Consider the following 15,974-nt stretch of genomic DNA (forward strand, 5'->3'; position numbering starts at 1 on the left):
TGTGAAGAGAGCAGAAGTTACTATTTTATACCCTGTAAATCAGGACTGGGATGGTAAGTGCCATCCTTTCATCTTTATAGGATGATAGAAAAGCTTATATAGATCTGTAATACCGCATTTAATATTTGTTCAGAAAGCTGCCCAGAGATGAGCACATAACAGAAATACGAAGCAAGAAGCCTTCGAGAAGAGGGATGAAAGAACAGAAGTCAAAGGCTACCAACTCTGTATGCCAGCAAGAGTGGACAAGGGATGGCTAACCTGCGAAACCCCACCTATACTAAGTCATGGTCCCCTCCAAAGGGTATGAACCATTGTGGAAATCCAGATGTCTACAGTCCCAGTATCCCCAGCAGTAAGAAGAGGGAATGCTGCTGTGGGAGCTGTATGGCACACTAAGAGCTAAGCCCTGAGCTGCTGGCAGAGCAGCACGGCAGCTTGCACTAACTTACCTGCCAGGTTAGTTTTAAGTAATGTATTAAGGTACTGGATGCTTGTTAGGACCTCCATGAACCAGAGTTAAGGATTAAACCACCACTAGTGCTGTCTTCAAGGTCATTTTCATCAGCAGCCAGTCTTTGGGGAATAAATTAGAAGAGTCTTACAATCAAAGCAAACAAAACTCTCAACTGACACTAGACCCAGCATTCATAGCGGCAGAAAGGGGAGAGCAGCTGGTAATGCACATTTGGGGTGCTGCTGAGTAAGGCAGAAGCTTTTGGGCATGCCCTTGCTAACCAGAGGACATTGGTGCAGTGCCCTCTGACTGTAGCGATCACAGGTAATTAAGTGCTCAGCATGCCTGCAGGGAACAGGGTTTCCAGCCAACCCTCCCAGCAGCTGGCTGAAGAAGGCCAGCCCAGAAGTACCCACGGATTAGCAGACTACCCCACGGAGCATCCATTAACCAGCAACTGACCTCCATCCCTCCCTGCAGACCTGCACTTAACTCAGAGTCACAACCCTCCAGAGAGGTCACAAAAGGACTCAAAGGAGGTTGTCAAGAGTTTACACCATCTCTCTACCTCTAACAGCTGACAGAAGCTCAAGTAGGTAGGTGGAGGCAAGTGCTTATTTCTACAGCTCACAATTATAAGTTGCTTTCTCTCCCCTGCCATGGGAGATAAAAAGCCTATACTCTCTTCCCAAAACAGTGGGTGAGATGGGTGGGGTTTGGTGTTTTGGTTTTTTTTTTTTCCTTTTTTGTTCCCAAAAGGAAAAAATAATTTAAAAAATCAAAGGAACATTTTAATAAAATATGAAAACCCCATAAATCCTTTTCAGAAGGTCCTTTGAAACTGTAAAGTCATCTTCATGTATTCATAAGGAGCAGAAGACCCTCTTGTCTGGAAGAAACCAAACTAAGGGCAGCCCATGGCCAGGTCAGGATAAGTATCTGTCAAGACACATGAAAGGAGTGCAGTGAAAAGTAAAAGCTTCCATGTTTTAAAAGTCCAAAGTTCCAGTCTACACACCCCAAAAAGAATACAGGTCTAGAGAGGTGTGACAAGGATTAAAGATGACTTCTCTACAGAGAAGAATTTAAAAGACTAGAGCTCTTCAGATGTCTAATGGGAATGTGACAGAGATCTACAAAATCCCAAAGGGCATGGGATGCTCACAGGCAGCACCACACTTCACCATTACTCTCAGTACAAGAACTGGGAACCATCAACCAAAATGACATGGGGCAGGTTCAAAAACAAAGCAAGAGGGGCTACCCTGCACAACTCGACAGGACAGCTCTTTGCTGCAACGTGTTGCCAACTGCAAATCTTTACTTGGTTTTGAAAAGCAGCTAGATGAATTCACAGAAGAAAAGTCTGCCAAAGGCTCATAAGACATCAATAAACTGTTTCTGGATTACCAAGTCACTGAGCTGCAGATCCTGACAGGTGAGGGCATACACCAGAGAGATGCTCTCCCTAGGCTCCCCTGCAGCATTTACCGGTGGCCCCCCATCAATGGGGTATCTGACTAACCAGGCCTTCGATGGACCCAGGCTGACCTTTTCCATGTTACCTGGAGGAATTTTTGATGTATTTTTCATGTGTTTATTGACTTTTTTTTTCATTCATATCTGGATACATCTGCATCAGTCTCAACTCAATCCCATACAGAGAAGTTGTTGGGTTTTTACACTTCCAGTCTGACACCAGGGTAATTCCAACTTGAAGCATAAGACACTTTATCAGGTTACAAGGGCGCGCTTTCACCTCTCCACCCCAGAGCAAGCTCCTTAACCTGAAGTGTGGCAGAAAGCTCTTCCAACAGAAAGCACAGGAGATCTTGAGACAAAACCAGAGAGCATGAGAATAGGGACTACACTAAAAATGCTGCGCGCATAACTCCTAGAGCTGACAGTTCAATTAAGGCAGAGAACACATTTCCTTTTCTGTTCCAGTTGTTAATAGATCACATGGGGGACAATCCCATAGGAGACATCACTATTTCCTCGAGCAGTCTGCCATATTTTTTTAAATTTTTTTCTTTTAACGTTTAACCTAAATTTTCATGTCCTCAATTTGAATTTCCAGCCCTTTGACTATTTCTGCCATTCTTCTCTGCACTCCTTCCAACATAATGATACACTTCTGGCAGCGGCGAGCATGAAGCTGATGATAATACCATGTTACTGCAGCAACGCTCAGGCTCCGTGCCCACCCAAAGCCCAATATGCAGATCACCATGTTGCTTTCAAACCCCTATTCAAACTACCACCCTAATGACACTTTCAGCATATCTTTCAACATTCCTGGTCTCCAGCTTTCTTCCTCTCATCAGATCGTGCATATTTTGGGTTATTTCTTGCTGGAGGCATTAGAGGCACTTTACCCAAGTTTATCAGCAATCTGGCTGTTTTGGCTGTGTTTCAGTCTTTCCAGATTCTTTTATACCATATTTTTCTGTGACTAATTATTGTGAAATTTCTGCTACTTTGGTGGCACCAGAGCACATTATTAACATGGTGTTAAATCTTCATTGAGAGGTGACAGAGGAACAGAATAACAAACCCCAGCATTAAGTTTTAAAGTAAAAATAAATCAGTAAGCCACAAAAACTGGATGACTATGTCAGTAGTCCAAGGAGGCAGAAGGGGATTCCAATCTTTCTTACTTTTTTCCCTGTATATTCCAATAACAAGATTAGGGGTAAACTTATCCTACCAACAGTATATCTTGGCCACAGTCATAAAACCTCTCTATATTACATTATTATATATAACACACAATACTATAGCACTCTTCCTTCCCATTCCTGTTTTATTCTCATACATTTAGCAGCATTACAAGATTTGGACGCACAAAGAAACAAAACCACCCACAGAGGACAGAGGCAAACTAGAACGTATACTCACCATCCTCAGACACTGTCCAAAATCTTCTGGTTCAATCACAGCTCAGTCTCTTCTTGCTCTTCCACTAGTCTCACCTGCAACAAAACAGAGAAAACCCAGAGCAGAAGTTTAGATCAACAGTAATGATACTTCAGTATGAACACAGAGGAGGGGAAAAAAAAAAATAGAAAAAAATAAATTAAAAAAAAAAATCAAGAGGCCAGCACCCTGTATCTATAACTGCTAACCTCTATTTAGTGCCCTTTCAGGAGCTGCTGGAAATTAGATTCAGCATCACCGGGGAGACACCAAATCCTTTTAGTCAGCTGGCCACTACACACAGCATGCAGGACTTGTTACCCATCAGCACACACCAGCCAGTACCCTAGAGGCACAAAACCCACACCTCGGGGGAGCACAGGAGGGAGTTGAAAGAAGAAAGGCTTGGTCATTATGGTTCAAGGACCTGGGGAAGATCCTTCTTCATACGAAACTGCTGTGCTTGGAAAAGATCGTTGTGGTCTTGGCAGGAAATCACCTCTAAAATCAAATCTTGTCCTGCCTAGGAAGTAGGGCAAGATGCAAGAGACCAAAGTGCTGTGCAAAAACTAGCAGCCCCTTCTGCCAGCTTTCCCCCTGCTAGCAGGAGGACTGGTCACAGAAGGTGTTTCGTAGAAGGGAAAAAGCCAAGCAGCAAGACTTGAGCAAGGTCCTGCTCTGAGAAGATCCTTTCCAATACCACCGGATGGTCCCACAGGTGATCCTGGGATTTCCATAGAGGAACAGACCCTTGAGGTTTTCAGTTCTCTCCAATATGGGATCATTTGATCACCAACATATCTCTCATCTGTACAAATTCTGCCCTCTGTTCTCCTCTTCCAGCCCCACACAGGGGACTGAATTATACACAGTCAAACACTCCCATTGGAAACAGGTTGACAGCCCTGTAGCTGCTCTGTGCACTCCCATTCCCGGTGCCACTCACCCAGCTGCACAGCCCCTTCACTGTGCACACAAGTAGCATGGAAATCTGCACACACGTGTCCCAATGGTTTTTAAAAATAACAATGTTTTAAGTGGGGATGTTCAGTATTTAAGTGTAGCCTGAAGATGGCTTAGAGCTCATCAACCAAACCTGATTTCTGCCAGTCACCAGCAGCCTGTAGCACGACAAAGCTCCAGGAACGCTCAAGGTCTTTGGTAAGTTTTGCCACCATGCATTTTTAACCTTTTTCCTCCTTAGATTAAATACAAATATCAACAAATGTGGAATTAGAGACTGTCTAAACATCTTGCACAACATACCCCAGCTGAGAATTACTCCTCCTTCCGCTGTTGAGGAATTGGGTCAGCTACAGAAGAGTTTCTGAATACCTACTCAAGGCTTTCCTTCCACTCAGGGATTTCTTTCCCAGCCCAGAATTATGTGAGGTTTGACACCCACACGTTAGAAGGCCAAGCTGAATGCCAGCACTAAGGAGTCATTTCTGAAACATAATCTTCATTGTGAGCAAGCAGCACGTAAGCAAGTCCTTCAGCACTGCTGCGCAATGCGGGAGGCAGCTCCCACCCTGCTCTAGCAGTGCTGTCAGGTAGGAATAATTACCCTTGTACTTTCAGTTAATTTCCCATGTCCTGCCATGCACTTGATGAGAAAGGACAGGAGAAAGGAATGGAGTACAGAAAGGATTAAAAACTTGTGCACTATACTACCTTACATTTAAAAGCAGATCACCAAGTTTCAGGAAATATGAAAAAAAACCCACAGTGGGAATCTTTTTTTCCTTGGAAAATAGAAAAAACCAAATACTGCAATATCTCCCTTCAAACGCAGATCCAGCCTGTCTCTCTTTAACTATAAAAGCCTTTTTCCCCACCTTTTTCCCCACTATTTAGCAAAATTACCACACTTATCAGACTTCATATAGAGAAAAAAAACCTAGTAGCAGCTTACCATGCCACCAGGAATTGTCACTGCCATCTGGTGACTTACAAATTAGGTGAAAAGCACAATTAGCAAGGGAAGTAAAATGTTAAGTATGCTTTGTTCACTAGTCTGAAGATATCTGAATTATTGATAACACCGAATGACACATGAGTACTTTTCCTGTGGTACGCTTTGTACCAATTTATTAAATCATTGCTAATGGCTACTTCAGTTTCTCACTTCCTTCCTCGTAGAAGTTGGTAATTGCTAGAAACTGCAACTTTCTTTGACTGCACCATATTTGAGGATGTTCCTCCTTGCTCCCATCCCCCAAGCTATTCTTGAAAGCCCAATTCCCAAAAGCAAGGCAGTTCACGGCAGCCGGGACTCCTGCAGCAGCATTAGCTCAGCCTGAAGGAATGCCACTACTCCTCCGCCCCGGAGGGCTTCCTCATCCTGGACGGAGCAAGGATGAAGCTGAAGGGGCTCCTGAAGATTTATGGGGTGAAGGAAGCCAGGAGATACCACAAAAACCCAAGTGCTGCTTGGACCACCAAGGAAAGCCTTGGGCCTCCAGCACTACCCAAATTACATCTGGTCCAGTCCACCCATCTGCAGGCAACTTCACTCATGTACATGTGCAGCTCCACGTGCTCCTCCACTGGCATCGGAAATGCATCCCCCCTGTTTCAGGGCTGGCTGTGGTCCTCCTCCTTTCAAAGGCTGCCATATTTGACTGGCTGCTGGCTCTGCTGCTGTGACTTCCAGCCAAGCGGTCTCCAGCACTCAGGAGGGAAGATGGTAGCTGCTCAACACACCCAGCACCACTGCCCGACACCTCTCTGGGCTGGCACCTACCACCGCTCCTGGGGAAGTCAGGCATGCGGGTTTGCAGCTGCTCAAGGAGCTGTTTCTCATGCAGGAGGTTGGCTTCCCCCAAAATCCAGGTCAGAAGCTCCCCTAAAATCTTGGTCACAGGGGATGGGCTAGAGCTGGCCACCTGTTATGCCCAGCCAAGGCAGAGGCTGATGCTGCTGAAGTAAATGAAGAGGGGACCAGAGACAGAGACAGGCAAGACAAAAAGGATGAAACTGGAGAGAAGATAAAAAAACACAATGCCTTTTCAAGCATGGATGGAAACCACAGCCCAGAGCCTCATGCTGTTCTGCTGCTGTGCAATCAGAGTGCAGGGCTCATGCCCCACAGCCAGCAGCCCACTGCCCTCCCCATTGCTCCACTGGAGGGAGGCACCAGACAGCACTAGAGGTGCCGGTCCTGCTGATGAGGCCGGCGGGGTGATGCTGCCTGACACACCTGGGTTGGGGGAAGTAGAGAAAATAACTCACTTCACTTGAGCGTTTTTATAGACTGTATCCTACCCTGGAACTATTAATCTCAGAGCCAATCCCTCAGATAATAAGGAAGTGTCAGAGTTGAGAACACTTGTAAAAATCTTAATTTGCTCTCCCCATAGCCCTCTGGCCCACGTGACTCACGCGTGTTATTGTACACTTCGTTACGCAACCGCATTATTTCCTCCAGGGATCTTTGCCTCTCCCAGTGCAAAACAGAGTGGCGGGGACTGAAGCAGCAGCTGTCTTGAAACCTCTGCCCGTTTGCTGCAGATGCTAGAATAGACCCGAGAGCTGCAAGAAAAGAGCCTGGACAGAAGGACCAAGCTCTGCCTGCAGAGCTGGACCCGTCCTCCTCCAGGATGTTCAGCCACCACCCAAGCCAGACATTTCACAGATGACCAGTGACTATTCTCCATTTTCTGAATTACAGCTCCAGACTCAAACACCCAGGGTTGCCTCTCAGCTGCAACTCAAGTCAAGGTGGAATATAAACTGTACATGCACTGGAAAACCTGACTCTCCAAACAAACAATTAGACTGTCAAAAATCAGAAGAAACATTTACTCTTTCTGCCTCTCCACATCTCACAGAGGTGCCACGAAAGCGTATCGCTGCTTCACCAGTGTGTATTTACAGGAGCCTCACAGAAAAGCTTGTGAAAAGCTTAATAGCCCTGCCTTCAGCACAGCTTGTTTAGCAACAGCCAGCCAGGCTTAGGAAACACAGCATGGCCGCTCCCTGCGATCACCTGCTGTTGGCACACTGCGGGGAGCAGAGCTCCTTTGGGAGGGAGGAAGGATGCCCATCAGGGCGCACAGGGGTATTTCAGACATGGATGGGGAGCTTTGGAAAGGTGGGAAACGCAGCCGGCACCGATTACAGCTTCCAGCCTCGTTAGTGCTGCTGCGATGCAGTTTTTGGTGCGCACCCCAGGCGAGGTGGGTGGCCCCTCTGGCAGCTCCACACTTCCCACTATGAGACTTGTTTTTAATTGCTTATAAAACTTCACCAATTGTTCGCAGTTGGAGCAAAGCTCTCTGCGCTCAGTGCCTGCCCCAGGCAGAGATTTTGTTTTAATTTCAGCTAAAATGGTAGAGTTAGTCCTGATGTACTTAATGGGGAAAAACAAGTCCCAATATTAAACGGGGGATGTTAGAAGAAACAACTGGGAACCCTACTAGCCTTATTTCGACCTCAAATGAAACAGAACAGCCATCTCAAGCCTCTCAACTAATTAAGGGGCTAAAATTACAATTGTCAGACCACATAGTTACATGCAAAGCAGATTGTATGGGACAGTCTTTGTTATTTTAAGCAAAATTACAGGTCTGAGGGCTGTTCCTAATGAAGGCCGCTACCAGATGGTCTTCAACAACAAAAAACTTTTACTGATGAGTAACTATTAAAAAGAAAAGATTGGGCGGCCAGAGCTTAAGAATGTCACAGTAATACCAGATGATGATGACAAGTTGCCAAAGTATTCGGATTGCTCTGCAACTTTAAGTGATCATAAATTAACTGCATACAGGTATAACCAGAGGCAAGGTATGAATTCAGAGATCCAGAATTACTCACAAGATGAAGGGCTATTGGAAAACAGCACATTGTGTACCTTAGAGGACCCCACAGTCACCTCTGCGTGAGCTGCAGGACAAGTAGCAGGCAAAGAGTCTATTGCAGCAATACATAAAAGTAGTAAGCAGCAGAAGCGTAAAATTGATGGCATTTCTGTCCCCAGTGCTGCTGGGGCCACGGCTACAACTGCCTCCAGGTGGCCAGAGCTAAGACAGCAAGTTTGAAGCAGAAAGACAAAACCCATCTAGCAATCCAAAGCAAAACAAGCTCACATATGCAGCTTAAAAAAAAAAAAAAAAAAAAAAAAGAAGACTTGTTCAATATGTTTAAGTATTTATGCAAAGTATAGTCAGCTCTGGGCAACCCTGCTGACAAAGATATAACTCAATCCAATTACTGGTAGATGAAGTTTCAGAATTGGATAAATTCTATCAAGCTTATGAAAAAAGCTATCCTTTTTACTGCTTAGGGTACTTAGAACAGATCAGACACTTTTTTTTGGTTCAGGTCTGAATATGTGAATCCCCACATGCCTCTGAGTAAGTAGAGCTAGCCGCAATGCCCTTGGCACACCCCAACTCCGGCTGCTCTTCCCAAGGAGATCAGTGACTCAGGATTACAGACTGAATCTCACGTTCAAAGTCAACCTGCCTATGAGATGTGGGGAGGGCAAGAGACATTCTCCCAGGGGTGGGAGGTACCTGCCACAGCACTGCAGCACTGCACACGCGTTACTCATCCCGAGTACCAGGGGATGGTCTCAGACCAACAAGGAGCAAGACAAGGACTTCATCTTGCTCAGTCCACGGCACAGAACCATGTACTGCCCGAGAATGGAACCACCCTGGCTTACCCACAGCCACCGCAGCAGCCGGGAGAGGATAACAGCTTGCAAACCCTTCCTGGCCATCCAGTCTAAGAGTCAGTTTGTGATTAGAATGCCCTGAAAGTGTTTTCCTTCATATTTAAAAACGATCAAGACCTCTTTGAAGACCGATTAGGCTCCTCTTGCATTCGAAGCAGGAACATCTAGGTTTCAAACACAGGGTTGCACCCAAAAGATCAGACCAGGACACATAAAGCAGCTTTTTGCATGACTGCAAAGACACCTGGGAAAGCTGCTGTAGCCAGAAACACTCCTGACTACACAGCACCACCCTACAGGAGAAATTCACCTTTTGGCCCTCAAAAACATACCCAGATGTGGCTGGTGCTTTGCTAGTCCTCATGCACATTCTGAGACCAAGTTTATACAGCTGTACAGTGAAGATGTCAGAGGCCATCCTCCAAACCAGTGCCATTACCGGTCAGAGTCATGCGGGTAACATCAGGACAGATTATCCAGCCCTGCTTGACTGACAGCTAGGCATCAACAAGGAGAGAAACAGCATATGTATGCGCCAGCTGCAAAGGAGGGTAGTTGAACATGTGCGCATGGATAAGATTACAGAGAGCACAGAGCAACAGGATGGAAACCAGAGCCATGTTGGGAGAGCAAATCCCTGAGGAAGTGCTGAAGGAGCAGCAGAGCGAGGGAGAGAACAGGTAGAGCGAGTTCAGGGAAGGGATTTCAGGAGCACAACTGCTGTAGAGTCAAAACTCCTGAACAGGGAGATTTTGCCAAGCTCAAGGTTTTTGCAGCAGCAGGTAAGGCAGGTTAAGGAGGCAAGGGACTTCAGTCTGAACAGGTTGCTTACGGGGGACTTACCATGAAAGTGCGGTGGGGGACAGAAATCAGCCACAGGAGGCGAACAGGAGCAGAGGTGAACTTTGCCTTTAACAAGGGAGAAACTACACAGCGTGGGGAAGGATTCAGAGGCAGGTGAGAAATTGAGAATAAGGGGGAAGGAGAATGGTGTAACAGGGAGGAAGAGACAGCATGTGATCAGAGGCAAGAGGACAAACCAGAGAACTTGTTTGGGCCTGGTGCAGGGAAAGGAGAAGAATGCCCTGAGAAATGCAGAGCGGCAGGAAGGGATGTCGATACGGTATTTTGTCTTTTTCCCTCCAAAGAAACAGGGTCGTCTGCAGTAAAAAGGAAGAGGAAAGAAGACTGGAAAAGTCAGAGGTGTGCCCAGAGCAGCCCGGGCTTAATACCTGACAAAAGCAAAGCTCTTGTTTAGCAAAGACCAGAGCAGATCCATTACGAGCCTCGAACCCACAATGCTGCAGCAGGCCAGCAGGCCTGGCCCTCGAGTGCTGCAAAAGTGAGAATGAACATAAGAAGTTTTGCAAAAGTAAATACATGAGGAGAGATGGGCTGAAGATTGCAGAGCTTGGGAAGAGCAATGCAGACCCCAAGGGCAGAGATGCTGGTGGCAACAGGGGTCTCTGCTTGAGCTGGGCTGGGGTGAGTGACCCCAGGGCTGGAGCTGCAGTGGGGCATGGGCAGTTTTGGGGTTCATGCTGGTGAATGGTGTAGAAGTGAGGACTGCCAAGGGTAGAAGAAACAGTGAAAACAGCAGCCATGGAAGGAAGGATGCAGGAATGTAGTGGGCGTGGGGAGAGCTGGAGGGGGAAACGGGCAAACAAGAGTAGAGCTTGGGGGAGGAAAACACCACCAGAATTTGAAAAATGCCTAACTTGATAGGCTGGGCCAGAGATAAGCATGCAGTGAAGATCTGCCACCCACCTTTGCGCTTCAGGCCCAGGGAATAGCTTAGCCTGGGGACAATATGAAAATGGTCTAATGACAACTTGTTTTGTGGAAGAGTGAAGAAAAAGGAGAGGGGGAGATCCTTATGGCCCATCCAAGCTGCAGGACCACTTCTCCAGCACCATTCTGTCCACCACGTCCTTTCCTCTGCCCAGATTGCCCTGCCACATCTCGCTCAGCCAAGGAGTCAGGAGAAGTGGATACATAGAGGAGCCAGTAAACAGTTTACACCATGTGCACGGGCAGACAGACTGAGAGACTCCAGTTCAGAGGACACCTACAGTAAGAAGGGTCCAGCAGGGCCACCCAGATGTCAAAGTGTGCAGGATTACAAGCAAAGAGAACAGAGCCCAGCACTTTGCCAGACCCCTAATGAGCACTACTATCCATCACTGCAGTGATTTTAAGTATAATTAATTTCAGCAGCATGCCTGCCTGCCAGCTGACTCCACTTTTTACATTAATGACAGTGAAATCAGAATTTCAAGGGGAAACCAGTAACTGCGAAGGAAGCTCCACATACTGCACAGCAAGAACCATTAGCACGTGTTAGTTAAGATCATCTCTTTTCTCTTAACCAAGGCTGTGGCAGCAAAATACATTGCTCTGCAGGTGAAGCAGCCAAGGGACTGGGGGCAGCCGGTGGCACCAGGTGGCAGCAGCACACCAGGGATGCTCCCCTGCCAGGTCAGCCTCTTCCTCCTCCTTCACCTTCCCAAGGAACTGGCAGAGAACAGGGACTGGCAAAGGTTCTGCATGATGCCACACGCGCTGCCATCGCTGCGCTGATTCATTTGCCATCACAGCCAGCGAGAAGCTGAGACACCAGCAGAGAGCGAGACAGACCCCTCATTCATTTCAGTGGCACATGGAGGAACCATGGACCTAAAGAGCCCTCACTGCCTCCATGCCGTCCCCACCCTCAAGGCCTTTCATCCCAAGCCGGCAGAGAAGGGATTCAAAGCCAAGGCTCCAAGCTAAACTTCATAACCACCGGACTAACGGAGACAGGAAGCACAGCTTTGGCAAGCATTTCCAAAGCCCCCTGTAACTCCAGCCTGTCGTCCTCCAGTTTTGTTTGCTTTTCTTTAAAAAAGCAGTTGGGACATTTCGAGTCACAATTAAGCCTTTATTCAAGTACAAACAGTTGCCTGGTCCCTACCCAAAGCAGTGCAGATGGACCTGTCCCAGCTGCAATCCACACTCCTGCCTGCTCCTGGTTCTCTGCCTGTAGCCCTGGAGAGACATGTGGGCACTGGGCTCCCTCTCACTCCACCGCTGGCAGCCCCATTACCTCCCTCCACACCACACCATGCGAAGATTTTAACTCAATCTCAGGAAGGAAGCAGCAACAACTTCAAGGAAATGGTGCTTGCGCTACTGAGGTCACATCCCAGGCTGGAGTCTCCAGGCTGGAGAAGCGCTGTCTAAACTGGTCTCTGCAAACACTCACTTCTTATGCATCAGGAGAATTCACCTTTTAATTCCCATCAACTTGTGGACTCTTTAACAGCTGCAGTTTTCTTTGAAAGGCAATCTTTGTGACTGCAGAAAAAAGCCTGAAATATGTGATCCAAATCCACCAGAAGGCTCAGAAATCAAAAGATAAAGTCCTGAAGTGTGCACAAACTTTCCCCAGCCAAGGTCACAGCTCTTTGGAGCACCCACCTGCAATATACTCATACTCACCATCTGGGTACTTTAAAATAATTTTGACTAAATAGCAGCAACACAACTTCAGCCCAGTTGCTATTACAAATATAACTTCTATTACTCTTTTATACAGGTGCATAAACATACTCATCTGTATTATTTTAGAAGTCCTAAGGTTTCTAAGGCATCTGCCTGCAGCCAGAGGACTGGACCAACAAGGGAACCATACCCCTCGGTAAAAGCAGCTGGAGACCAGGCAGGATACATTTGGCATCCAAACTGGTGCTAGACTAAACTGGTACCTGCCTGCAAGCATCTGAATCCTCCCTGGGACAGACAGTCAATAGAAACAGTGTCTGAAAAAAAAATATTGCTGTTATTCCAGGTGATCACATGCCCTATAGTGGTCCCACAACACTACTGGGTTTCACAGCCCTGAGGCAGCCGCACTTCCAGCTCCAGCTGTGCCTCCTCTGCACTGAAACCCCAAGGGTTGTTCTGCATGTGCTGCTGACCAGAGGCAGATCCCAGGGGTTGTTCTGTATGTGCTGCTGACCAGAGGCAGACCCCAGGGGTTGTTCTGCATGTGCTGCTGACCAGAGGCAGACCCCAGGCCAGAGCCCATGCTCCATCATTCGCATACAAAATTTCTAGGACAGCCTATTCTCTCCAAGGGTCATTTTCTTCTGTGGGATTAAAATGAAGCATTTTTTAGTTACCCACATAAAAATGTACATGAAAAAGCTACAACCAAAACTACAGCAGGTCTGAGAGGACAATAAAGCATCAAGATTTCTTCTCTTGACTCACCGAAACCAAGCCCATGTTCCCTGGCAGCACCCCACCAACCAGCTGCACCAACAAGATGAGGAGGATCCTGTGCCACAGTCTGCAGCACTGACAGCTATGTCCAACCACTCGAAACATGGCTGGGAACACACACCTCTGCTCAACGCTCCTCCCTGCTCCTGGTGAAAACACAGTTCCTCTCTAAAACTTGCAGTAATTGCACCATTATCAAATTAAGTACACAACTCCACCTTCCACAGGAAGAATGCTCTAAAACAGAGCGACAAACATCTGCTCACGGTTTCTACCATCAAGCTACAGGAAGACAGATGACCACAAGATGAGAGGAAAAGCCTTGAGAGCTGTTATTAATAAGTTAAGAGCTCACTTTTGATTACATGTTCAACTTGAAATCTCTCGCTTTTTGCTGAGCACAGTCATCCAATGGTCAAAGCTGTCAGCTCCTGCGGAAATGCCAGGTTTTTGGGCAGCTTCTCTGGATGGTGTGTTATAACAACAGCCTGGATGTCCTCCTTCCCCATGCCACTGTAGAGAGGAGCCGTCTCAGGGCTTCATGTTGTCACTGCTGCTCTTCCCAACGAGACATGTACAGCAATGAACTCAGAAACTTGCACTTCATGAGGCTTTTTCTGGGAGTGGTATCCCTCCCAATACCAACCAATACCTAACCTGACCTTTAACAATTCCTCTTTGCCACTCCAAGACCCCAAAATCTCTGGTTGTTTAAACTGGAGCCTCTGCTCTTTAATTTCTAGGTATCTGGAGCCTTTGAAAATGTGTTGCACTTTAGCAGTGGAAAATCATGTGAAGGGACTGCCTTGCACACTGACCTGCTTTCATTAATAAACTCACCTCAAACGACAGGGGCAGGAAAGCAAGTTGAGGTGAGCTTAATTGCTACCATGTCTGCTCTCTACCATGAGCTTAACTGTTTCTAAAAACAGTGCTGTCCATGACATCCTCTCAAAAGGCACTCTGAGAAAGGGAAATCCCCAGCCAATCAATAAAGGGAAAGAGAAGGCAATTCGATATATATAGCAAGTCCCCAGTTTATCTAGCAGTAAGAGCTGCATAAATTCACACGCACTGTCCCTTCCCCGCTGCCAGCTTCTACCAGGACAGGGCATGAAGACAGCCACGTGACAAACTTGGTACTGAAAGGAGCCTAAGGATTTATACTCATCTGCTGCAATTCACACAAATTTTTTTAGTGCTAGGAACAGAGCCTGGGATTTCTTACCTTTAATAACTGACTGTATTAAAACTCATTAAGCATCAAATTCCTGCCTCTAAAAGGTTTAGGACAAAAATGAAATGGATCAGATTTATTATATCTAAACACAAAGACAAGTTTCAGGAGACAAGGGGATTTTTATCATCTTTGCTCAAATATGAGATAGTCACCTTCCTCCCATCAGCACATCACTGATACGCACAGAGGAAATGCCACTGCCACTGAAACCAGCTGCAGATCTATTGGCAATTTCAGCTGAAACCAGATTTTCCCCAGCACTGTGTATTCATTTCAGCACATGCTCTGCAATGCAAGCCAGCATCCAGGGCTGCAGCACAACAGCTCTGGGTGCTGGCAGTGATGGAGAACAGGCAGAGTGGAAAGCTGCATCTTTGAAAGAAGCTGAAGTCGCAGCACTCGAGGAGGTATCCCACTTATCTTCTGTCGCTCCAGTAACAACCCTTTGCTCTGTGATTTTTGGGGGGTGGGAGGAAGCAGGAGCTGCAGCACGGCTATCTGCAGCACAAGTGTGGTGGGATCACACCCGCTGGGCTCCCTGCTCCCCAGGGAACTCCAACAGATGAACTGGCTGCTCATTCGAGCTTCGATTTTGACCGATTCATCATTAGTAAAACATGCTGAAAATGTGACTTCCTCTGCTACAAGACCTATTGAACCTTGTCTGAGAAGTCTGAGTAACTTCCTCTCATATTTCAAGAAAAGAAGGCAAGCCCACAGGCAGAACAGTCTCTCTCATACTTCTGGAAATTCCTCTAGTAGAAACACCTATTGAAGAAGGAAAGATGCAGCAGAAGAGAGAGGGAGGGGGTTTCACTTTTCATCAAGTCTGTGTTTTATTATAAAACAAAACTGTTAGTCCACTTTACAGGATGAAAACACTTTTGCTTCCTCTTTTGCCTCATTTGGCAATGGCAATGAAAGCTCTGCACACTGTTTCCTAATGAGGCAGCCAGAAGACCTGCACAGAACCTTTGCATTCAACAGTTTTATATTAAAAAAATAATCTCCATTCACTCTCCATGCTGAACAAAACAGGCTCTGTCTAGGATCATCTTATCCAGCATCCAAAGGTGCTTGGCTACCCTCTTTCTGACGGAAACGCTGAGAACAAGCAGTAGAAAGGTATCCATCTGCCTGCTGGCATGCCAGGAGTGGTAACACTCCCCAGAGAGCAGAGCTAGCAGACCGAATATATTAACTTTTAAAATTACAGAAAGGGGAAGGAGCAAAGAACAGAGTAGGTAAGAAATGATTCTGCCCCTGTCCAAGGAAGTGCAAAGGACAGGAGGGAGGGGTATGAGTTGCTTGCTGGCACATACCAGCCCTGGCATCCACTCCCCCTGTGATTCTGCATCCAGTTCGTGCTGGCTGCCTGCCGGTAACATGGCATTCCCTCCAGCAGCTGC

The 15,974-nt window shown here is 46.8% G+C and overlaps 1 protein-coding gene across 5 annotated transcripts in view; it reads right to left on the reverse strand.

Moving 5' to 3' along the window:
- Positions 1 to 15,974, reverse strand: part of MTMR4 (myotubularin related protein 4) — a 59,866-nt gene that overhangs the window by 33,634 nt on the left and 10,258 nt on the right. For 4 of the 5 annotated variants that reach the window (XM_075032395.1, XM_075032393.1, XM_075032398.1 and 1 more), the window contains exon 2: positions 3,359 to 3,432. In XM_075032395.1, the coding sequence (XP_074888496.1) occupies positions 3,359 to 3,361 (3 nt within the window). In that variant the 5' untranslated portion in view covers positions 3,362 to 3,432. Of the gene's footprint in view, positions 1 to 3,358; positions 3,747 to 15,974 lie in introns of those variants that run through there. The other variant, XM_075032396.1, reaches the window with a different exon arrangement.

Source organism: Buteo buteo, chromosome 7 (genome assembly GCF_964188355.1).
Source record: "Buteo buteo chromosome 7, bButBut1.hap1.1, whole genome shotgun sequence".
NCBI classification, from domain to species: Eukaryota; Metazoa; Chordata; class Aves; order Accipitriformes; family Accipitridae; genus Buteo; species Buteo buteo.